At 39.7% G+C, this 26,205-nt stretch overlaps 1 protein-coding gene across 1 annotated transcript in view; it reads left to right on the top strand.

Moving 5' to 3' along the window:
• LOC124594338 (calcineurin-binding protein cabin-1-like) overlaps nucleotides 1-26,205 on the top strand; it is a 244,964-nt gene that overhangs the window by 13,615 nt on the left and 205,144 nt on the right. The window contains exon 2 of the mRNA XM_047132739.1: nucleotides 17,949-18,062. Within this exon, the coding sequence (XP_046988695.1) occupies nucleotides 17,949-18,062 (114 nt within the window). The remainder of the gene's footprint in view (nucleotides 1-17,948; nucleotides 18,063-26,205) is intronic.

Genomic DNA, 26,205 nt, shown 5'->3' with positions numbered 1-26,205 from the left:
TCCTACTTTTGGGAGATTTTAACGCCCATAACCACTTGTGGGGTGGCACCGTGCTTACTGGCAGAGGCAGAGATGTCGAAACTTTACTGTCTCAGTTTGACCTCTGCCTCTTAAATACTGGGGCTGCCACACATTTCAGTGTGACGCATGGTAGTTACTTGGCCATTGATTTATCAATTGCATCCACAGTCAGATGATTAAACATCTCTCATCTGACTACAAGTGACATCTCCTCATCTTCAACCTGATCTGGTGTGATGGCTTCTTTCCATTGCAGTGGCGGGAAAGCACCATCATTCCGGTGCTCAAACCCTGTAAAAACCCGCTTGATGAGGATAGCTATTGGCCCATCAGCCTCACCAACGTTCTTTGTAAGCTGCTGGAACGTATGGTGTCTTGGCAGTTGGGCTGGGTCGTCGAGTCACATGTCCTGCTGGATCCATGTCAGGGTGGCTTCTGCCAGGGTTGCTCTACCACTGATAATCTTGTGTACTTCGAGTCTGCCATCCAAACAGCCTTTTCCAGATGCCAACACCTTGTTGCTGTCTTTTTTTTTATTTACGAAAAGCATGACACCACCTGGCGACATCATATCCTTGCCAAATCATACAAGTGGGGTCTTCGAGACCTGCTCCTGATTATTATCCAAAATTTTCTGTCTCTTCGTACTTTTCATGTCCAAGTTGGTGCCTCCCATAGTCCCCCCCTGACATCCCCAGGAGAATGGGGTCCCACAGAGCTCTGAGAGCTCTGTATTTAGTGTACCTCTATTTTTAGTGGCCATTAATGGTCTAGCAGCAGCTGTAGGGCCATCTGTCTCACCTTCTCTATATGCAGACGACTGCTGCATTTCATACTGCTCCACCAGTACTGGTGTTGCTGAGCGGCGCCTACAGGGAGCCAACCACAAGTTGCAGTCATGGGCTCTAGCCTATGGTTTCCAGTTTACTGCCGCAAAGTAGTGTGTTATGATGATCCACTCTCTTTAGTGGAAACATATCGATTCTTAGAACTGGTTTGGTTTTCAGCGTCTGATTGACTTGGCTTCCTCACCTTCGCCAGCTTAAGCGGAAGTGCTGGCAGCACTTCAGTGCCCTCTGCTGTCTGAGCAGCACCAACTGGTGTGCAGATCACTCTATGCTGCTGCAGCTGTACAGAGCCCTTGTTCAACCCCGTGTTGAATATTGGAGTCTGGTTTATGGTTTGGCGGTGCCCTCAGCATTGCATTTACTTGACCCAGTACACCAGTGGCGTTCGCCTAGCGACAGGGGCTTTTAGGACGAATCCAGTGACCTGTGCCCTGGTGGAAGCCGGAGTCCCTCCATTGCAGGTTAGCCGTGCACAACTGCTGGACAGTTATGTGGCACACATTCATAGTTCTCTTGCGCATCCAAATTACTGTCTCCTTTTCCCACCCACAGTGGTTAATCTCCTGCATCGGCGACCCAGGTCAGGGCTTCCAATTGCAGTTTATGTCCGGTCCCTTCTTTTCGAACTGGAGTCCTTTCACATGGCCCTAAGGACTCAGTTAACCCCGTGGCTCTCTACTGCCACTTCCTGTTGATTCTTGATATGTACTGAGGCCATGAAGTGGTTTACACCAACGGCTTGACGACTAATGATCACGTTGGCTTTGCATATGTCCATGGAGGACATATTGAACAGCACTCCTTGCATGATGGCTGAAGTGTTTTCACTGCCGAGCTGGTGGCTATATCGCGTGCTGTTGAGCACATCCGTTTATGCCCTGGGGTTCTGTGTACTGACTCCTTGAGCAGCCTACAAGCTATCGACCAGTGCTACCCTCATCATCCTTTATTAGTGACTGTACAGGAGTCCATTTATGCCCTGGAGCGGTCCAATCATTCAATGGTGTTTGTCTGGACCCCAAGTCACGTCTGAATCCCAGGCGACGAACTTGCCGACAGGAAACCACTTATGCAGATCGGCTTCTCTGCAACTGACTTGCATTCAGTACTACGCTGCAAGGTTTTGCAGCTTTGGGAGACGGAATGGCATAAACTCAGTATGCACAACAAACTGCATGCCATTAAAGTGACTATGAATGTGTGGAAGATCTCCACACAGGCCTGCCGTAGGGACTCTTATGGTTCTCTGTCGGCTCCAAATTGGCCATGTTTAGGTGACACGTGGCTACCTCCTGCGCCGTGATGACCTACCTCAGTGTTGGTGCGGCACCCGGCTCACAGTTGCCCATATCTTGGGGAGCTATCCTTCTTTGGCTGCTCTGCGACAACTCTTCAGTTACCAGACTCGTTGACATTAATTTTAGCTGACAACTCCTCATCGGCCAATTTAGTTTTATGTTTTGTACATGATGGTTGGTCTTATCATTCTGTATAAGTTTTTGCGCATGTCCTTTGTCCTGTTGTCTCCTCCACCCAAATGCTTTCAGGCTGGATGTTTTAATGTGTTGCAGAGTGGCTGGCTTTTTCTTTTTATTCTCGTGGTCGGCCAGCCATGGTCATCCGCTCTCTTGTTTTTATCCCTTCTACCTGTTTCTTGCTTCTCTGTGTGGTTTTCTTTTCCTGTTTTGTCCATAGTAGTGTTGGTTGTCCTTTTGTCGTTCTTCGGTTCTTCCATTCTCCGGTTATTGTGCTGTATGTCTCCTTTCTTTCCTTTAAACCAGACAACCGAGCTGCGCGGCATGCAGACATTCTGCTACACTGCAAATGCATCCTTACAAAATGTTCACCCAGGAACTAAAGGAGAAGGACTGGGAAAACCACAGGGCAATGTACTGGACATTCAACAATATTTTTTCTGTGAAGTATTTCTAATAGTATTCACTGATGAGGCAAACTGTGTGGCAGCGCAAGTAAGCGAAATTTCAGATACTGTACTGGGAAGTGAACAATCCTTGACAGTTTTATGCAAGATCCTTATATAGCGCTAATGTGACTGTATGGTGTTCGATTTCAGATTTTGGCATTTGGGCCCACATATGTTTAAACAAGACAGTTGTTAAAGTGACTGTGATCTTGGAGTGATAGGGAGAGATGTTAGAGACCTTCTTAATGCCCATAATGGATGAACTTGACAGTATGGAAAATGTTCAGTTTCAGCAGGATGAGCTCACGATGATGACAGAGCAATGGAGATGCTGAGAGAAATGTTCCTTGGTCATTTGATTTTGTTGCGCGGTGACATCGGTTGGCCTGCCCAGTCATGCAACTTAAATCCTTGTCATGTTTTTTCCCCCTTTGGGGCTAGCTCAAATCAAGAGTACATACTCGTTGCTCTTGTATTATTGACCAATCAAAACATAAAATTTGACAGCAAGTTGCCACCATTCCACAGGAAACAGTCAGCTGGGTGATGGAGAGCTTTCATGGATGCCTTCATCAGTATATATGTAGCAATGGCACTAACTTAATGCCCATTATTTTTAAAAAGAAGTAATTACTGAAACTGAAATGGCATGTCATACACTTACAAGTGAGAGTTAAATAAAACTTGTCATTTACTTTGTTTGGAATTTGTCATAGAAATGTGTCAGCTCTTTTTGCCGCACCCCATATAAAACATAAACAAAGTAAGGCAGGATTAACTGAGGATAGGACAGGAAGTCGGCCACGGCATAATCAATGGAACCATCCCAGCATTAATTTTAGCAACGTGGGAAAACCATGGAAGACCCAAGTCAGGATGTCGACACAGGGAATAAACCCCACTCCTCCCAACTAAGATTCCAGTGCATGAAGATTGGCATAGCCATCTTGCACAGTACACAATTGAAAGGGAAAGCCCAGTACATAGCCTGCAATGAGATTGCAACATGCATAATAGGTAAATCAGTGAGATATCTAGAATGTGTCACTGTGATAAAAAAAAAACCCACAGTATATAACACTGCTGAAAAGTATAACACACGAAAAAACCCCTGACACTATAACTATTAACAACTAACCAGATCCCTTCTCTGTAGCAGTGTATTGCACTGCAACTGAAACAGAGAGAACAGAAAACCAGTAGCAGAAACATTCCTTTGCAAAAACAACAAAGCACAGATGATACATCGGCTAACAGAATTTATAGAAATTGACAGTAAATGAGGACCTAGTATTTCTGTAAGCTAACATACTCCCTTACATTGTAGAAACACTTCCTAACAGAAAATTATTTTAACCCTGCACTAAAAGCTGTTTCCTGTGCCAACGTCTTTATGGAAATTGGCAGTGCATTATAAAGAATTACATTAAGGAGAGTGATATGCCTTTGAGTATGAATTGTTTTTACTTGTTCTATATGGAGAGACCCACAGTTGCGAGTGTTATAACTGTGGAATCACAGCCGGTTTGCAGGTCACCAAGTGTAGCTCTTGTCAACAACATGTTTTTATATATGTACAGGGACGATACTATAAGCCAACACAGCTTTTTAAATGAGGGGCCTGCAGTGAGCACTAGCAGAGCTATGTGACAAGATTTGTGTAGCTCATTTCTGCAATGTAAAAATTTCATTTAGTCAGCTATTAAATACACCGCAAAAAAAATTCTCCCATAAGCTACCAGAGACTCTTAAGTTAGCAAATAAGCCATTCTGGCACCATCTAAGGAGTAAACTATAGAAATAATTTCAGAGTAAAATATGCGGAACTGACATTGTGGAGAATATGGTTACATGGTCATTTCGATTTAAGTCTTGATCAACATATATTGCAAGAAGTTTTTTGCTTGTATCCTTTCTAACCTATTTCCACCTAGTACCAGTTGGAGATTTTGGTGTGGAGTCATCTTTCCAGATTGAACATAATTTGTTTTCTTCACATTAGGGAGCAGTTTGTTGGCATTGAACCATACCTCTCGATACATCTATTTAGGCTTTCTTTGCATCAAATATTAATCTGATTTTATGATTAGAATGAGCCTATACAATTACTAGAATGAGCTGATGTCAGTTCCACAACTTGTGATCTGTTTTGCGTATATGATTGAAACAACTCATTTTCTGTCCCTTTTATCCCCATAGCTTCCATTACCTGAAAGAATTTCGCGCACAATGGTACAGAAAGCTTTAGAAAGATGTAAGTTAACTCCTATAACACTATATAACACTATTATTATCAAAGTTTTTAACTATTTAAACTGTGTAACCCATTATCACTCTTTTTGTACTTCTGTATATTTGAGAGCCATGTTGATTATTATTCAAACAGTGGAAAATCTAGGATGGAATAATGACAATATTATGAAAATGATAGGTTACTCTCAGCATATTTTGGAAGGTCTTTTGGCCAAAAGCTTAAGCGTGTAGCAGTCTATTTGTTGATAATTATTGTTGTGGTTGTTTAAGTACTTGGTGATTTATTGTTTTCCTAATCTCTCAATTACTCAACTTGGTATCTTACAAAGTTTGAATAAATGTATCACTTTCGAGATTTTTTTATCTGTTGGGGGAAGTACTCTCGCAGTGAATGATGAATTAACAGTTTGAGCGCAGGGCTTTGCAATTTCTGAAGCAGTACAGATTATTATATGTGACACTTGTCCATCTTTTACACCTGCTGGATTTCTGCATTTGAGGCCTTTAATCACCTTTACTACTTCATGCTCAGTAGTTGGAACTGACCTCATGCTGTATACTGGTGTATGACGCTTAAGTTTATCCTGGTTTGTGAAATAGTAAAGACAACAGAGGCTCAAGTAGGCAAAAAGACAAGATCCTGCAGAAATCACATGATAGCACACAAGGTACTGAATTTCATTGATGAACAGAGAAAATGTAAAAATACAGCAACTGAAGCAGGCAAAAGGGAATAAAGACGTCTAAAAAATGAGACTGACAAAGTGCAAAATGACAGAGTAGGAATGTAAAATAGCTCTATTTGTGAGTGGAATTGGAAAGGGAATGACTAGTAGTGATACGAGGGTATCATTTTCCATGCACGTGCAGAGCATGTATGTAGATGGGGTTAGAGAAAATGCGCAAGGCATTAGAATCGTACATGACTGGGAAAGAAAAGGAGGGATGAAAGGTCTAAGGAATGTACACAAGGGCTACAAAAATGGAAATGAAGTTGAAGACAATATTATAGAAAGGAAGAGGATGTAAGTGAAATGAGATGGGAGATGTGATACTGTGAGAGGAATTTGACAGTGCACTGAAAGATCTAAGTGGAAATGAGGCTCCTGCAGTAGATGACATTATCTCAGAATTATTAAAGTATGTAGAAGAACATACCATAACAAAGCTATTCCATTTAGTATGTAAGATACATGAGACAGACGAAATCCCTCCAGACTTCAGGAATGATGTACTAATTCCATTTCCAAAGAAGGTGAGTGGTGACAGGAATGAATATTACACAACCATTATTTTGATACAGTATGGTTGCAAAACACACACACACACATTACAAAGGTGCGCTGAAAAGTACTCTCTCTGAGTTTTGTATTCTGTTCTCAGTATCGAATGAGGTATTACGTGTCGTGCATATTACTTGGTCTACTTTCCTGCTTTGCTAACACAAGTTGCAACCCTCTGCTGCCAGAGGACTCCGAATTATACTGTGTGACATGACCGTGTGTAATGTAACCATGTCATTGCATGAGAAACAGCTCAGAAAACTGAAAGCACAAATTTGAAGAATTCATCCACCCATGGAGCACCCTTCTTTCATCATGACAATGCCACACAACACGAGCGTTACAACAGTCGGACAGCTTGGGTTCTCTGTCAGCGATCATCCTACATACTGTCCTGACTTGGCCCATCTAATTGTCATCTGTTTCCAAAACTTAAAGAACAAGGGACTTGACATTGATAATGATGACGTGGTGCAGACAGAGGTGAGGCTGTGGCTCCATCAACAGATTGGAACATTGTACAGTGATAGTATCAACAACTTATCACTTATTGGGAGAAAAGTGTTTGCCCCCAGAGTGACTATGTTGAGAAATAGATATGTAAACATGAAGAACAAAGATGTAGAATATTAACAAAGTTTGTTTTATTTAAAAAGCTTTAAAGAGTTTTCACATTAAAGAATTTGGAGGCATTACCTTTCAGCACACCCTTGTATTTACAAAAGATTGAAAGAGTCCTAGAAACCAACCTAATATATTGAGCAAACTATGAGAGAAACCAAGGATAAATTTGTAAAGAGAATTTAATTTCAGTTAGAAAAAACAAAAACTTTGAGGTTCGATGTTGACATTGAATTCTGCCAAAAACGACTAAAGGGCATGGAAATGCAATTGAACAATTGTAATGAGGTTACAAGGTGAACACCAACGAAAATAAAAATTAGACGCTAAGAGCAGTAAATGACGTTCGTTATTTGACCAGCCAAACAAGTGATGAAGGCTGAAGCAGAGAGGTTATAAATTGCAAAGGCTCTTGGGCACTGAAGCTCCATCAGATGCAGTATCAAAGAGGCTAGGAACTACTTTAATCTATGTGAAAAAAAAAAAAATGGCCAATTTTGGGAGATCTCACTGTTAAGTTACAGATAGGCGTTAAAAAGGGGAGACTGCAGCCAAAAATGTTATAATGTCCAACTTTGTCATGGAAGAAACTGTTAGTGGTATGAGGATGATGATTGAGGCTACCAAGCATATAAGGGGGGGATCTTTGAATATTCCATGATTTTCTTCAACAATATTGATAATGGGGTATTCTTATATGTCAAATTATTTAGGAAAATCAGTTTTAGCATTAGCAAGCTAAATGTCATATGTGGGACAAAGTCTGTGTGTGAAGAAGACAATGATGATGGTTTGTTTTATACTTTACTGGATACTTTCAGTCTGCATTTATAGAAACTCAGGATATGTAAAGCATGGGGCAGTGAATGTTCTCTGATTTATTAGCGATAGTAGTGGTAGTGGTAGTAGTAACAGTGGTAGGTGAGCCAAAACATTATGACCACTTGCTTAATAGTGAGCTAATCCATTTTTGGATTATAATACAGCAGTGATCGTGCATGACTTCGATTTGACAAGTTCTCCTTAGGTTGTTGGAGTTCGGTGCACCAGATGTTGACAAACAGGTTTCACATTTCCCATAAATTATTGGCTGGTGGTTTATGGACGTACAGCCGGCATCCCACAGCATGCCAGATGTGTTCATTGGGTTCACATATTGCATAATAATAATAATAATTGTAGTGGCGTGGCAAGACAGCCAAGCCACTCGGTGGTAGCCGAAAGGCACGCGTTAAGCTCGCGCAGATTGGCGTGAGGTCTGGAACAAGGTAAAGTAATTATCCTATAAAGAAAAGAACGTAGTTCTTCGAATACTTAACTTTAATCCACAATTGGAGAACATCGCTCTTGTTTAGACATTATTACACTGAATATGAACTGGTAATGGCGCCTTGCTAGGTCGTAGCAAATGACGTAGCTGAAGGCTATGCTAACTATCGTCTCGGCAAATGAGAGTGTATTTGTCAGTGAACCATTGCTATTAACGTCTGGCGGTGACACCACAATAATAATAATAATAATACCCAGAATTAAAATTTTTAACAGAACGACGACTAGCCGATCAGATCCGTGTAATACTAAAAAATAACAGGATACCCCAGTCAGAATTAGAAAGCATCAAACAACAAGTACAACAAATACTGGAACAAAATAATGTGCAATCAGAATAAGAAGAATATACAGTAATGGACTCAAACATCCCAGAGCAAACAAACAAAGAACAACAAGCATCAATTAAACAATCAGAGCAAAACGAAATCTTAAGACAGCCACCAGAACAAGCACAAATAGAACACGAAGTGACACACATGTTAGATATAGAAGAAAAATTTCAGCTGACATGTATAGAATACAAAGACACAAATACAGATGTTAGACCATTCTTGCATAGACCACCAAATAACCCACAAGTCATAACAACTATCAACACAATCATACACAACAAAATAAATGAAAATACAACTATGGAAGAGTTACAACTACTGGTTTATATAGGAGCACTCACTACACTAAATATACACACTAGGCAGACATCAGAACCAACCAACACACAGAAGAAACCCACAAAACCAGCATGGCAACACAGGCTACAGATCAGAATAGAAAAACTGAGATAAGACATCGGACAGCTAACACAATTTATAAGAAATGAAATATCAGACAAAAAATGAAAAAGGTTAGGTAAAATCTCACAACAAGAAGCGATAGAGCAATTAGATGAAAAGAAGCAGAAATTACAAGCATTGGCCAAACGACTTAGAAGATACAAAAAAAGTGAAAATAGAAGGAAACAAAACCAAACATTCAACACAGACCAGAAGAAATTTTATCAGACAATAGATAACACACATCAAAATAGACAATCCACCAAACATAACAGACATGGAACACTTCTGGAGCAACATATGGTCAAACCCGGTGGATACAAGCAGGAACAGACACATACAAGATGATACCACAAATGCCTGAAGTGATAATTTTGCAACACGAAGTCACCCAAGCAATTAATTCTACTCACAATTGGAAAGTCCCTGGAAAAGATAAAATAGCAAATTTCTGGCTGAAGAAGTTCATCTCAACACATTCACATCTAACTAAATTATTTAACATAATGATATGAATATAATAGAGGGAAACATTTCACGTGGGAAAAATATATCTAAAAACAAAGATGATGAGACTTACCAAACAAAAGCGCTGGCAGGTCGATAGACACACAAACAAACACAAACATACACACAAAATTCAGGCTTTTGCAACAAACGGTTGCTTCATCAGGAAAGAGGGAAGGAGAGGGAAAGACGAAAGGATGTGGGTTTTAAGGGAGAGGGTAAGGAGTCATTCCAATCCCGGGAGCGGAAAGACTTACGTTAGGGGGGAAAGAAGGACAGGTATACACTCGTGCGCGTGCGCGCGCGCGCGCACGCACGCACACACACACACACACACACACACACACACACACACACACACATCCATCCACCCGCACATACACAGACACAAGCAGACATTTTTGTCTGCTTGTGATATAAATATGGCTTTTGGAACAGACAAATGTAAGAAAAATAGTAGTGTTAAGGGAAAACACACTAAACAAGATTACATACTGGATAACCACAGCGACTGCATAAAAGCGATGGAAAAAACAGATGCCTATAAATATCTAGGATACAGACAAAAAATAGGGATAGATAATACAAATATTAAAGAAGAACTAAAAGAAAAAAATATAGACAAAGACTAACAAAAATACTGAAAACAGAATTGACAGCAAGAAACAAGACAAAAGCTATAAATAAGATAAAAGCTATAAATACTTATGCTATACCAATATTGACCTATTCATTTGGAGTAGTGAAATGGAGTAACACAGAACTAGAAGCACTCAATACACTTACACTATCACAATGCCACAAATATAGAATACATCACATACATTCAGCAACAGAAAGATTCACATTAAGCAGAAAGGAAGGAGGAAGGGGATTTATCGACATAAAAAACCTACATTATGGACAGGTAGACAATTTAAGAAAATTCTTCATAGAACGAGCAGAAACTAGCAAAATACACAAAGCAATCACTCATATAAATACATTGGCTACACCATTGCAATTTCATAACCACTTCTACAACCCTTTAGATCACATAACATCAACAGATATGAAGAAAGTAAATTGGAAAAAGAAAACACTACATGGCAAGCATCCGTATCATCTAACACAGCCATACATCGATCAAGACGCATCCAACACATGGCTAAGAAAAGGCAATATATTCAGTGAGACGGAAGGTTTCATGATTGCGATACAGGATCAAACAATAAACACCAGATATTACAGCAAGCATATTATTAAAGATCCAAATACCACAACAGATAAATGCAGTCTTTGCAAATAACAAATAGAAACAGTAGGTCACATCACAAGCGGATGTACAATACTAGCAAATACAGAATACACCAGAAGACATGACAATGTAGCAAAAATAATACATCAACAACTTGCCATACAACATAAACTAATAAAACAACACGTTCCCACATACAAGTATGCACCACAAAATGTACTGGAGAATGATGAATACAAATTATACTGGAACAGCACCATTATAACAGATAAAACAACACCACATAACAAACCTGCCATCATACTCACCAATAAAAAGAAGAAATTAACACAACTAATCGAAAAAATTGAAAAATACATCCAACTGGCTGAGGAAGTCAAGGACATGTGGAATCAGGATAAAGTTGACATTGTACCAATTATACTATCAACTACAGGAGTCATACCACACAATATCCACCAGTACATCAACGCAATACAGCTACATCCAAACATATATATATATACAACTACAGAAATCTGTAATTATTGATACACGTTCAATTACCTGAAAGTTCCTATATGCAATGTAACATATACCATACAGTTAAAAGGAAGTCACGCTTGATCAAGGTCCACGTCACTTTCCATTTTTAACCAGACGTAATGTCTGAGAAAGGAAAGAAATAATAATAGACAATACACCAATGTAAGTTCACTATTATGCTCCTCAAACAATTGTTGCACAATTCTGTTCTTTTTGCATGGACAGTTATTCTGTAGGAAGATGCTAGGGCTGTTGGGGAGTTGTTCAGCAAGCAAGGATGCAGGAGATACCACTGGATCCATAGAAAAGCAGGTGTACCATAAGACAATGCAGCTGTTTCAGCCCATGTCTGTGTTGCGGCACATGTTTTGAACAGCCCCTTACAGTCAGCCAGCTTCCTGTTTCCGAGATGATAGTTTCCAGGTGCCAGACTCAAAGGTGCCCCTGTTCATGGGCAAAGGAGAGCTCCCCCCCCCCCCCCCCCCCCACCCACCCCCCCCCCAAAAAAAAAAAAAAAAAAAAAAAAAAAAAAAAAAAAAAAAAAAAAAAAAAACACCCCTGGTCCTCCCTCCCAAGCACTGAATGAAAGAAAAAAAAAGTTGTGTATTTGACTGTTTTTCTTTCAAAAAAATGATTTTAAATTTAGTATTAGGCAGGTTTCTAACATGGTTGCTAATAGTTGCCATTTGTCTTCCAAAATATTAAACATACATCGTACCCCCAGGTCTAGCCCTCACCCCTCCCCCCCCCCCCCTCTCCCTCTCCTAGGTCAGACCATAACAATTAGCAAAATTGTGTATGTTAGTTGATTTCCCTATTTATGCACATATTGTTGCTAGAATGAGCCCTAATTCGTTTCTGCCTCTCTTACACACTTTCTGTCTGGTGTAACATGCTTGCAACAGCACCATGAAGTACTCAGTCTTTTTGTGGGCAGTGCTTGTAATGTTTTAGCTATTTGTTGTAATTTTGTATATATAGCCATTTACATACTTAAAGGGCTAGTTTGACGAGGCTGTGACAATTGTTGAATTAACAAATAAAACAATGTTATTGTACTACCAAATTCAGCACATATACTTTGTCCAGGTGCTAAGTGAATTCAGACATGTAGTTAACATGTACAAACAAAAAATCACTGCTGCCAGTGTGTAATTTATTTAATTTCCACGATTAATCTCAGTGTTTAATCATATTGATGATGATTGAATAGCTATATTTCCTGCGTGATGTCTGATGGCACCCTGTTAAACGTATTTACACCAAATGTAAAACTCCATTTTGAGGCCTTGAAGGTAACTGACAGTCCATGTGGAAAATACTTCAATTCTAGTGTTGTGGTTGTGAATTTCACAATTCATCCTAAATTCACTCTTACTTTTAAGTAGAAATACCATTAGGGAGTAAAGAGTATAGTGTAAGTTTGCTGAAGTCCCTGTAAAGAGTGTTCAGTTAGTGAATATTTAAATACAATGTAATAACTTATAAAGAACAAATATTTCCTTGACATTGGCTACATTTCACCCCAAGATTGTGCAAATGTTTGTTGTTAAGTGAAAGTATGCTAGCAATCCCTGCTGCATGTCAACACAGTGAGAGATATTTCTGAGTAAAAAGCAAGCAGAACTGAGCCTCTTGGTAAACTTCTTCCTATACTGGTGCCACATCTACTTGTTGTCCATCTGGATACGTAGGAATTTCAGGTACAATATCATTAATGTGTATCTAGCAATCTACTATGTGTCACTTTAATTTGTATGGAATTGCACAATATGGTTTTTTGTAAGATCAAGTACTTGGAGAGTGATAATGGAGCCCCCCCCCTCCCCCCTCTGCCCACTAAATTTGATTGTGGTGACAGAGTGATATGTAGTGTAGCCTAAGGTATAGGTTAGGGTGAAAGGTTGCAATGAAGTTGGGAATTGGTGCAGCCAACGAATGTGAATGGCAAATAAAGGTTTTGGTAACAAATTGATCTGTAGTGGAGCCTAATGTTTACATTTACCCTGTATTTAAAAACGCTTAAAGCACTTTTCATCATAAAAACCAAAACTGCAAGATAAATTCAAAAAGCGTGTATTAGATAATGTACAAGCCTTAAAGAACTTTTGGTAGGGAGGACACAGTATGTTATCTGGGGTGGAGAGTCATTTTCAGGTGTAGAAGTAACTTCGAATGTGCCCCAGGGAATTGTGTTGGAACCCTTGCTGTTCATGTTGTATAATGACCTTGCAGACTATTGTTGTTGTGGTCTTCAGTCCTGAGACTGGTTTGATGCAGCTCTCCATGCTACTCTATCCTGTGCAAGCTTCTTCATCTCCCAGTACTTACTGCAACCTACATCCTTCTGAATCTGCTTAGTGTATTGATCTCTTGGTCTCCCTCTACGGTTTTTACCCTCCACGCTGCCCTCCAATGCTAAATTGGTGATCCCTTGATGCCTCAAAACATGTCCTACCAACCGATCCCTTCTTCTAGTCAAGTTGTGCCACAAACTTCTCTTCTCCCCAATCCTATTCAGTACCTTCTCATTAGTTACGTGATTTATCCACCTTATCTTCAGCATTCCTCTGTAGCACCACATTTCGAAAGCTTCTATTCTCTTCTTGTCCAAACTGGTTATTGTCCATGTTTCACTTCCATACATGGGTACACTCCATACAAATACTTTCAGAAACGACTTCCTGACATTTAAATCTATACTCGATGTTAACAAATTTCTCTTCTTCAGAAACGCTTTCCTTGCCATTGCCAGTCTACATTTTATATCCTCTCTACTTCGACCATCATCAGTTATTTTACTCCCTAAATAGCAAAACTCCTTTACTACTTTAAGTGTCTCATTTCCTAATCTAATCCCCTCAGCATCACCTGATTTAATTTGACTACATTCCATTATCCTCGTTTTGCTTTTGTTGATGTTCATCTTATATCCTCCTTTCAAGACACTGTCCATTCCGTTCAACTGCTCTTCCAAGTCCTTTGCTGTCTCTGACAGAATTACGATGTCATCGGCGAACCTCAAAGTTTTTATTTCTTCTCCATGGATTTTAATACCTACTCCGAATTTTTCTTTTGTTTCCTTTACTGCTTGCTCAATATACAGATTGAATAACATCGGGGAGAGGCTACAACCCTGTCTCACTCCTTTCCCAACCACTGCCTCCCTTTCATGCCCCTCGACTCTTATAACTACCATCTGGTTTCTGTACAAATTGTAAATAGCCTTTCGCTCCCTGTATTTTACCCGTGCCACCTTCAGAATTTGAAAGAGAGTATTCCAGTCAACATTGTCAAAAGCTTTCTCTAAGTCTACAAATGCTAGAAACGTAGGTTTGCCTTTTCTTAATCTTTCTTCTAAGATAAGTCGTAAGGTTAGTATTGCCTCACGTGTTCCAACATTTCTACGGAATCCAAACTGGTCCTCCCCGAGGTCCGCTTCTACCAGTTTTTCCATTCGTCTGTAAAGAATTCGCGTTAGTATTTTGCAGCTGTGACTTATTAAACTGATAGTTCGGTAATTTTCACATCTGTCAACACCTGCTTTCTTTGGGATTGGAATTATTATATTCTTCTTGAAGTCTGTGGGTATTTCGCTTGTCTCATACATCTTGCTCACCAGATGGTAGAGTTTTGTCATGACTGGCTCTCCCAAGGCCATCAGTAGTTCTAATGGAATGTTGTCTACTCCCGGGGCCTTGTTTCGACTCAGGTCTTTCAGTGCTCTGTCAAACTCTTCACGCAGTATCTTATCTCCCATTTCATCTTCATCTACATCCTCTTCCATTTCCATATATTGTCCTCAAGTACATCGCCCTTGTATAAACCCTCTATATACTCCTTCCACCTTTCTGCCTTCCTTTCTTTGCTTAGAACTGGGTTGCCATCTGAGCTCTTGATATTCATACAAGTGGTTCTCTTCTCTCCAAAGGCCTCTTTAATTTTCCTGTAGGCAGTATCTATCTTACCCCTAGTGAGACAAGCCTCTACATCCTTACATTTGTACTCTAGCCATCCCTGCTTAGCCATTTTGCACTTCCTGTCAATCTCATTTTTGAGACGTTTGTATTCCTTTTTGCCTGCTTCATTTACTGCATTTTTATATTTTCTCCTTTCATCAATTAAATTCAATATTTCTTCTGTTACCCAAGGATTTCTATTAGCCCTCGTCTTTTTACCTACTTGATCCTCTGCTGCCTTCACTACTTCATCCCTCAGAGCTACCCATTCTTCTTCTACTGTATTTCTTTCCCCCATTCCTGTCAATTGTTCCCTTATGCTCTCCCTGAGACTCTCTACAACCTCTGGTTCTTTCAGTTTATCCAAGTCCCATCTCCTTAAATTCCCGCCTTTTTGCAGTTTCTTCAGTTTCAATCTGCAGTTCATAACCAATAGATTGTGGTCAGAATCCACATCTGCCCCTGGAAAAGTCTTACAATTTAAAACCTGGTTCCTAAATCTCTGTCTTACCATTATGTAATCTATCTGATACCTTTTAGTATCTCCAGGATTCTTCCAGGTATACAACCTTCTTTCATGATTCTTGAACCAAGTGTTAGCTATGATTAAGTTATGCTGTGTGCAAAATTCTACAAGGCAGCTTCCTCTTTCATTTCTTCCCCCCAATCCATATTCACCTACTATGTTTCCTTCTCTCCCTTTTCCTACTGACGAATTCCAGTCACCCATGACTATTAAATTTTTGTCTCCCTTCACTACCTGAATAATTTCTTTTATCTCGTCATACATTTCATCAATTTCTTCATCATCTGCAGAGCTAGTTGGCATATAAACTTGTACTACTGTAGTAGGCATGGGCTTTGTGTCTATCTTGGCCACAATAATGCATTCACTATGCTGTTTGTAGTAGCTAACCCGCACGCCTATTTTTTTATTCATTATTAAACCTACTCCTGCATTACCCCTATTTAATTTTGTATTTATAACCCTGTAATCACCTGACCAAAAGTCGTGTTCCTCCTGCCACCGAACTTCACTAATTCCCACTATATCTAACTTTAACCTATCCATTTCCCTTTTTAAATTTTCTAACCTACCTGCCCGATTAAGGGATCTGACATTCCACGCTCCGATCCGTAGAATGCCAGTTTTCTTTCTCCTGATAACGACGTCCTCTTGAGTAGTCCCCGCCCGGAGATCCGAATGGGGGACTATTTTACCTCCGGAATATTTTACCCAAGAGGACGCCATCATCGTTTAATCATACAGTAAAGCTGCATGTCCTCGGGGAAAATATATTAATAATGAAATATAAAAAGTATATTAATAATGAAATCAGGCTTTTTGCAGCTGATGCAGTTATCTGTACTGAAGTACTATCTGGGAGAAGCTGCATGAATATTCAGTCAGATCTTGATAAGATTTCATTGTGGTGCAGAGATTGACAACTTGCACTATATGGTCAGAAATGTAAATTGTGCACTTCAAAGAATGAAAAACGTAGTATTCCATGACTGTAATATCAGTGAGTCACGGTTGGAATCAGCCAGCTCATACAAATACCAGGAGAGATATGGTTCAGTCGTAGGTAAAGCAGGTGGTAGCCTTCAGTTTATTGATAGAATACTGGAGAAGTGCAATCAGTCTGCAAAAGAAATTGCTTACAAATCACTTGTGTGACGGTTCTAGAATATTGCTCAAGTGTATGAGACCGGTACCAGATAGAACAAACAGGGGATATCGAACATATCCAGAGAAGGGCGGCACGAATGGTCACAGGTTTGTTTAATCTGTGGGAGAGTGTCGCAGAGATACTGAAGGAACTGAACTGGCAGACTTTTGAAGACAGACATAAACTACCCCAAGAAAGTCTATTAACAAAGTTTCAAGAACCGGCTTTAAATTATTACTTAAGGGATATACTAAAAACCCCTATTTATCGCTCACATATGGATCATGAGAATAAGATTAGAAAATTACTGCACACACAGAGGCATTCAAATAATCATTCTTCTTGTGCTCCTTATGTGAATGGAACAGGAAGAAACCCTTATAACTGGGACAGTGGGCTATACCCTCTTCTGTACATCTCATGGTGGTTCGCAGAGTATAGATGTAGATGTAGAATGGTTATTTTGACGCAGATTATGAACATACATCATACATAGACTATGAAACATGTAAGGGGGTTCCACTACATAAATTATTCTATTTCAATGTTAAGCCTTTACTGTTAGCCAGTTGTAAGCCTATTGCTCTATTTTCCTGGCTGTCTCTCAAGTGGATGTGTTCTCATCAGCAAACTGTTTTTGAAGAGTCCTCCAATGTCTTTGGTACATCATTTATGTTTATCATTTATGTTTTTACATCATTTATGTTTATCTCTCAAACTCGAAATGTCGCAGAACACTAAATTTAACGTTTCCTCATTGTGTATTTAGGTTTGTTACTCTGGTATTCAATCTCTTTAGTGGAGAGAAGGAAAGAATGGGAAAGGGTTAGGAAGAAACAATGAATTTTGTTCTGTGTGATGTGATGTGGAGAAATGTGTAATTACACTCGTTAGCTGTAATTTTATTGGGGGGGGGGGGGGGGCCAGAAAAAATTTAAGTGTTTACGGAATTCACAGTCAAAGTACTTGCATTATTCTTTCATCTTTTACAGGAGCAAGCAGCATTTTCAGAATACAACAATGCACTGAAACTTGTTCAAGAAAAGAAATTGAAAGATGCACAAATAATTCTGGAAGACCTTCTTAATAGTGATATTTTAGCCGAGGTTTGTATTTTTATCTTCTTTGTGTGTGTGTGTGTGTGTGTGTGTGTGTGTGTGTGTGTGTGTGTGTGTGTGGGCGCGCGCGTGCGCGCGCAGCGCGCGGGCGGGCGAGGGGGGCGCGCGCGCGGTTGTGTGTGCATGCACATGTAATTTGTTATTTCTCTAATAGTTAATATTCTTTTTGTTCTTCAAATGACATTTTGTTGTTTAATTTTGAAGCAATTTCAAGCTGTTTGTTTGAATTGTGTCCTTTGTACATTTCACATCTGATTATTCTTAAGTGAGATATTACATGTTTGTAAAGCAACTGAAAGTTATGCAGAAACTTCTATGGTGCACAGTTATCAAAGTAATTAATCTGTTTGTGATTGTCATTGATAAATATTTTTCTGATTTGAAGAAGATTTTGTAATAACTTCAACCACTGACCAAATATGAAATATTTCTGCTAGTATTTTAATGTAGTGTGTGACCATAAATTGTCCTACTTTATTGGGGGAGGGCATAGGCATTATACATGTTATTCTATTTGATATCAGTTAAGTCCTCTCATGAGTTAAAAAGAAAAAGGTGGTTAAATGTAAACACAAGAGGCGGTCAGTTATTGTATACAGTAGTTGAGATTAATTGTACTCAGGATCCCTGTGGGGATAAGGAAATGCTGTAGGCAAGTTATTCTCCACTTCAGTTCATTACATACTCACTAGCCATGTGATCTAGCAGTTTAGTCATCACAATGTCCTGCTATATCTCAAAAGCTACGTATCAAAAGCTTTCATTCTCTTCCTGTTGGAACTGTTTATTGGATGCCAATAACATTTAAATTTATGTTCAGTGTTAACAAGTTCCTCTTTATTGTAAATGTTTTTCATGCTTACGCCAGCCTGCATTTTGTATCCTCTCAACTTCAGACACGACCACTCATTTTGCCTCCCAAATAACAAAATAAACCTACTGTCTTTAGTATCTTATCCTACTCTAATTCTGACAGCATCACCTGATTTAACTAGAGTACATTCGATGAGTTGTGTTTTACTTTTGTTGATTTCACCTTAAAACCTGTTTTCAAGACGCTACCATTCCGTTCACCTGCTTTTCCAAGTCCTTTGCCTTCTCTGGCAGAATTAAAATGTCATTAACAAACCTCGAAGATTTTGTTTCTTCTCCCTGAACTGTAATTCGCTTTCCCAGATTTCTCTTTAGTTTTCTACATAGCTTACCCAGTGTACAGGTTGAATTACATGAGGGGCAAGCTGCAACGGAAGTCTCTGTCCCTTCTTAACTACTGCTTCCTGTGTATATCCTTTGACTAATATAATTACATCTGGTTTCTGTGTAAGCTGTAAATAACCTTTTGTTCCTCTTATTTTATTCCTGCTACCAAAATGTCAGAGAGAATACTCTTCTCATCATTGCAGGAGCTTTTTCTAATGTTATAACTATGTTTTTGGCTTTCTTCTACCTATCTAAAATAAGTCAGTATGGCCTCACATTTTCCTACTTTCGCGTGAGCTCAAACTGATCTTCCCTGAGATCACCTTCTACCAGTTTTTCCATTCTTTTGTAAATAATTCACCTTCCTGTTGTGAAAGTAACGGATTTTTAATGTTGATACCTATCAACACCATCTTCCTTGGAATTGAAATTATTACATTCTTCTTGAAGTTGGTGAGTATTCCACATATCTCGTATATCGTGCATATCTGGTGGAAAAGTTTTGTTCCAAATATGTCCTAATTCTAATGGAATATCATTTACTCCAGGGGGCTTCTTTCTAGTTAGTCTTAATATTCCGTCAAATCCTTCTCACAGTATTGCACCTCCCATCTCATCTTCATCTTCTTCTCTTTCCATAATACTGTCTTGATGTTCCTTACTTTCATTTTAGCCAGAAGTTCTCTTGCAGATGAACCTAAGAGCTGAAAAAAGAAAAATATATAAAAAAAAAACAAAGATTATGTGACTTACCAAATGAAAGTGCTGGCAGGTCGACAGACACACGAACAAACACAAACATACACACAAAATTCAAGCTTTCGCAACAAACTGTTGCCTCATCAGGAAAGAGGGAAGGAGAGGGAAAGACGAAAGGATGTGGGTTTTAAGGGAGAGGGTAAGGAGTCATTCCAATCCCGGGAGCGGAAAGACTTACCTTAGGGGGAAAAAAGGACGGGTATACACTCGCACACACACACATATCCATCCACACATATACAGGTGTCTGTAAATGGCTCAAAGACTTCTTGAACAATAGAGCCCAGTAGGTTATCCTCGATGGCTACCGGTGTTTATCAGAGGCAAGGGTGTCATCAGGAGTGCTCCAGGGAGGTGTGATAGGACCACTTTTATTCTCTATATTCATAAATGATGTGATGGACAGGGTTAGCAGCAATCTGCAGCTGTTTGCTGATGGCACTGTGGTGTAGGGAAAGGTGTTGTCATTGAGTGGCCGTGGGAGGAAACAAGATGACTTGGACAAAATTTCTAGTTGATATGATGAATGACAGCATGCTCGAAATGTAGAAAAAATGTAAGTTAATGCAGATGAGTAGGAAAAACAAACCAGTAATGTTGGAATACAGCACTCATAGTGCCCTGATTAACACAGTCATGTCACTTAAATATCAGAGTGTAAACATTGCATAGTGATTTGAAATGGGACAAGTATGTAAGGACTGTGGTAGGGAAGACGAATGTTTGATTTTGGTTTATTGAGAGAATTTTAGTTAAGTGTGGTTCATCTGTAAAGGAGACAGCATACAGGGTGCTAGTGCAGCATTTTGTTGAGTACTGCTAAAGAGTTTGGGATCCACACCAAGGAAGATATCGAAGCTTTTCATAGGAGGGCTGCTAGATTTGTTACCGGTAGGTTCGAACAACATGCAAATAGTACAGAGATGCTTCGGGAACTCAAATGGGAATCCCTGGAGGGAAGGTGACGCTCTTTTGAGGAATACTGTTGAGAAAATTTTGAGAACCATCATTTGATGCTGACTGCAGTGTGATTCTGCTGCTGCCAACATACATTTTGCATAAGGTCTACGAAGGTAAGGTATGAGAAATCACGGCTTTTTTCCTTGCTGTATGTGAGAGTGCAATAGGAAAGGAAATTAGTAGTGGTTCAAGATACCCTCTGCTGTGTACAATGACTTGTGGATTATATGAATGTAGATGTAGATGTACTGAGTCCACAATTTGACCATGTCCATATCAACATCATTGGACTTCTACCACTGTCAGGTTATCAATACTACCGTACAGTGATCAACAGTTTCAGCCATTGGCCAGAAGCTTGTCCACTGTAAGATGCAATGGCAGCAACTGCAGCCATGACCTTCTTTCATGAGTGGATTCGGTGCTTTGGCATTTCTCTCTACTTCATTACTGATCAAGGCAAAGAGTTTCCTGCACTTTCAGCATCATTCAGCATGAACTGAATTCAAACCGGTTATCAATGGCTCTTGCCTAGATAGCCATTGGCAGACTTAAGCCAGCTTTCACCTCACCTAATACTTGTAGCAGTTCAGAGACAGCAGCTAACACCATGATGCTGTTTACAAGGTCATTGGATGCATCCAACCTTCCAGTGCCAGAGCTTGTGCCTCTCAGGAAATCTCTGCCACCAGTCGTTCTGGATGTCACACATGATTCAACTCCAAATACTGTTAACAATTTGGGGGGTAGTGACATGGATAGAAAATCATGTTATACTTTATGTGCAGTGCTGTGTAGATTCTCTGTTTATTGATTTTGACTCTATACTTTGAATAAATGAATGAATATATTTTACACACACACACACACACACACACACACACACACACACACACACACATATATTCAAATTATTTGTAGTTTATAACTATGCAATGCAATTAACTGTAATATGACATGCTGCATAAATTGTATTTCCTTGTGGCAACCTTAACAAAAGACAAGCATGTCATAGAAACTAAATCTGTATACTATATGAGCATTAAGATATTACTACAATGCAGAATGCTATTCATACTTATGCCAGCTAAATTTGTTGAACATGCATTGCCACTGACAATGCTTGTATGGTATCTTCATTCTAGGAGGATTCCAGCATTGCAATGATTAACACAGTTAGGTAGCCTGCAGACAGGACAGCCCCATTGGTGTAGCTATCTGCATCCATTAAATCAAATGGATTTTATGGCTAAACAGAAAAAGGGTCCACAGATAGACCCATGCTAGTATTGCTTCATGATTTTCCTTGTCACTGACTCGTGTATGTCAGTCAACCACCTCTGTCTACAGTAGTCATAGAAGCTGTATATAAAAGACATAGTATGTTAAGTATTCTTGTATTCATACAAACATTTCATGTCACCTTAAGTTTTTGAAGGTGCCTGTGATAACTGTAATAGCAACCCTCTCATATCTGTTGCACATTTATCCCTTATTTGCAAATTCTGGTCAGCAGCTTCATCAATAGACTTGACTTGCCTGAAATCAAGCAGTATGTCAGAACATTATTTTGTAAGAAGCTTTCTTGCTCTTCACTTGACATATTGATAAGACCTATGAGTTTTAGGATTCAAGAGATCCTTGTCTTCCAGAACTTATCAAAGGCTAGTGCGATTTTAAATACTGTAAAATTACAGGAAGGCTGAATGGATCCCAGTACTTACTACAGGAGGTGAAATTTTGTTACTAGTGGTACAAACTAAAAGTAGGAAAAACTATTTCTAGTTTTCAGAACTTTTACTTCCTTTGTCGGTGAGGAAAAAGATCTACTTCTGGGAAGATGACAATAGAGGGGTAGGTCATTCAGGTTCTAGGTAGGTTCCTTTCAACTTGAGGCTGAGGATCTTGCTTCTCTTTCTAACCTTCCCAACACTGTTCCTCTTTTGTCATTGACAAAAGAACTAGTAGTTCCAAAAGCTGTAAATGGACATATTAAAAGTAGAAAAATGTTTGGCAGTACTGGAATTTCACCTCCTGAAAGTAAGTACTAGGCAGTCATCTGTCTGTCTGTAATTTTACAGTTTTTGCAAACGAATTCACATTTTGATATAACATTTTATACGAGGGCGGTTCAGAAAGTAACCTCCGATTGGTCACAGTGCGGGTTGTGGGGGGAGTAGCGACGCCATCTGTGCGTTCACGCACTCAACAGGTCAGTCGGCATCAAGCCGTGGTCGAGTGAACGTCGTACCTGCGCTAGTTTAGTTTTTGTGGCAGTTTGAAATGTGTGCTGCAATAGAAAACCCCGCCAAATGTGAAGTGCGTGCTGTCATAAGGTTTTTTACAGCCGAAGGATATTCTGCAGCAGCTATTCATCGTGAGCTTGGTGACTGACGAACTCGTTCAGACAGTTGATGCAAAAGTTCGTGAAAATCGGCGTTTCTCAATGTCGGAGTTGTCTACTGGTTTTCCACAGATTTCTAAGACTCTCTTGTACGGGATAGTGACAGCAAGATTGGGTTACCGTAAGTTCTGTGCACGATGGGTGCCCAAAATTCTTACCGACCACCACAAAACTCAAAGAATGGCCTCTGCGTTAGACTTTCTGTCACGTTATGAGGACAAAGGGGAACCATTGTTAAACAGAATCGTGACCGGTGACGAAACCTGGATTAAGTACGTGAACCCTGAGACAAAAGAACAATCAAAGATGTGGGCACATTCAAATTCGCCTACCAAACCAAGAAAAGCCTCGCAAGATTTTTCTGCCAGAAAACTGATGGCAACGGTGTTTTGGGATGCCAAAGGGGTGTTGTTGGTTGAATTCATGGAACGTGGTACGACCATTAATCAAGACGTGTACTGTGAAACAATAACAAAGTTACGATGGGCTATACAGAACAAACGCCGTGGTATGCTGACTTCCGGTATCGTTTTTTCCACGATAACGCCCATCCTCACCCTGCTCGCAGAACAACGGCCCTTCTTGAGTCCTTCAAGTGGGACGTTATCAACCATCCACCTTACAGCCCAGACCTGGCGCCAAGTGATTATCACCTCTTCATGCATTTGAAGAAATGGCTCGGGTCACAGCGGTTTGATGACGACGAAGAGCTCAAAGATGCGGTCACAGGCTGGCTCCAGGCACAAGCGGGTGATTTTTATACAGAAGGAATTTCAAAGCTTGTGAAGACATACGATAAGTGCCTCAATCGCTATGGAGACTATGTAGAAAAATAGTGCAAAGATGTAGTTGTAAGATGTATATATTAAAATATTTTTATTTAACTTGGTGTATTTTTTTAAATCAACTGGAGGTTACTTTCTGAACGGCCCTCGTACATCAGTTACTGCATTGATGCGCTTTCTACAGTTGCCAGTTGAAAATTGGATGTTCCAGGGTGAATTTTGTTTAGTACATCATTATGGGCCAATGTGATATACTGAATTTTCACACTATGAATCTAAATTTTTGTTAATAACCATTATAATTATTTGATGCCAGTGTGTTATTTGAAGTTAATTTAGTGACTCAGAGGATCATACTTTCACTTTTGCATCTAAGTCAGACCAAGAGTGGAAGAAGACTCTTTGTATGCATTGGGAATTCTTTCCAGTACCTTTCTCATCTTTTGATATTGATGCTAGAATAATTTGTATCAATCTAATTTACTGTAAGCAGGGTATTTATATTGTGAGTTTTGATGTGGGGAAGCCTGTGTATTGCCAGCATAAATAAGCATGTTGGGTTCTGTCGTAATAACTCTGATTCCATGAAATTGATTTCCCTATCATTTGGTCTTGCAGAATCTCTCATGATCTGGAATCCTGTGTGACTTACCTATTCAGTTCCGGAGAAGAGACTGTGGATTTATTTTATAGCCTTCGTTGATTCTCTTTAAAGTTACGGAAATAATTACACTCGCATAATACTAGTCTACTATGATGTGTTGACCTGCAAAGACACAAAAACTTGACATATGTACTTTACTCTTCATGGGGAATGGGGCAAGGCCATGTAGGTGCCGGGTTACAAGTGACTCACTTTTTGTAAGGAGAAGGGAGTCACGGATTGGAAAAGGTGTTGGAGGAAATAGGGGGTCAAAACTACTAGATTAGTAAGTACTGTACCAGTTTCAGTTCAAAAATGATGTAAAGGTCAGATGATGTGTAGGGATAGATTGGAACAGGAAGAGAGAATAAAAAGTGGAAATGTTGTACTATATTTTGTCAGTGGTGGAGCTGAAGTATGTTGTAACATATGGATTCAGGAAAGCAATTTTACATTGGAAAGGTTTACAGGGATTGCAGCCTTTGGGTTGGGATCAAAATCTGAGAATGCCATATGATTTGAGACAATGTTATAGTGTTTAGGAGGGCAATGGAAACTGTGAATAGTTCAGGAAGAATTGCAGAGTGAGATAGTCTCATTTCAAAGCTTGACTTCTGCTGTAGCAGAACATTGTCTTGACGCCACTGATCCTACTGAATATAACAACACGGAGATTCTGGCATGCACTTCCAGCTATTGGGGGAGTGTTATTAAGAAAGCTGTTGATATTACATTAGCAAGTGACCTTATCAACAGAGATGTAGGTTTTTGCTTAAATACTGTGTGAAGTCCTGCTCTCTCTCCTTCACCAGGAACAAAGAGATGGAGTTAATGCTACCTTACCAGTTGGTTATTAACATTATCTATTGATAACTTCTGACATTGGTCATCTTTCACCATATAATGGTGCTGGCGTTCACTGTGTGTGTGTGTGTGTGTGTGTGTGTGTGTGTGTGTGTGTGTGTGCGCGCGCGCGTGCATGCTTTATCTTTCGTGTTGTGCTTTGGAAATCAGGGTTTTAAATTCCCTTGAGGAACTTGTGTGCTGCATTTGGGCCTTGAAAGTAGCTGGGTGTCCACCTGCCGAAATGCTGGTGGTTGTTGAACATGTCACACAGCTGCGTTCCTGAGGTCATTTGCTTATTTGCACTGTTCCAAATTGTTTGATGCTCACACTTTTCTTTGTGTTTTGGAACTGTGTGATGAAGGGGCATATACAGTTGGTAATACAGGTGAATGTGAGGTTGGACATGGGTCTGATAGAACAGATGTTTCTGGAGCAGTTAGGGATCTGAAGAAGAGGTGTGGCTTAGAGGGATCCCTAAAATCTCATCACGCAGTAACACTGCGGCCTTGAAAGTCTCAGCAGCTGAATATGAAG

This window comes from Schistocerca americana, chromosome 1 (assembly GCF_021461395.2).
Source record: "Schistocerca americana isolate TAMUIC-IGC-003095 chromosome 1, iqSchAmer2.1, whole genome shotgun sequence".
In the NCBI taxonomy this organism is placed as follows: domain Eukaryota; kingdom Metazoa; phylum Arthropoda; class Insecta; order Orthoptera; family Acrididae; genus Schistocerca; species Schistocerca americana.
The sequence above is the reverse complement of the archived record's forward strand: the minus strand, read 5'-3'. Positions and strand labels throughout refer to the sequence as shown.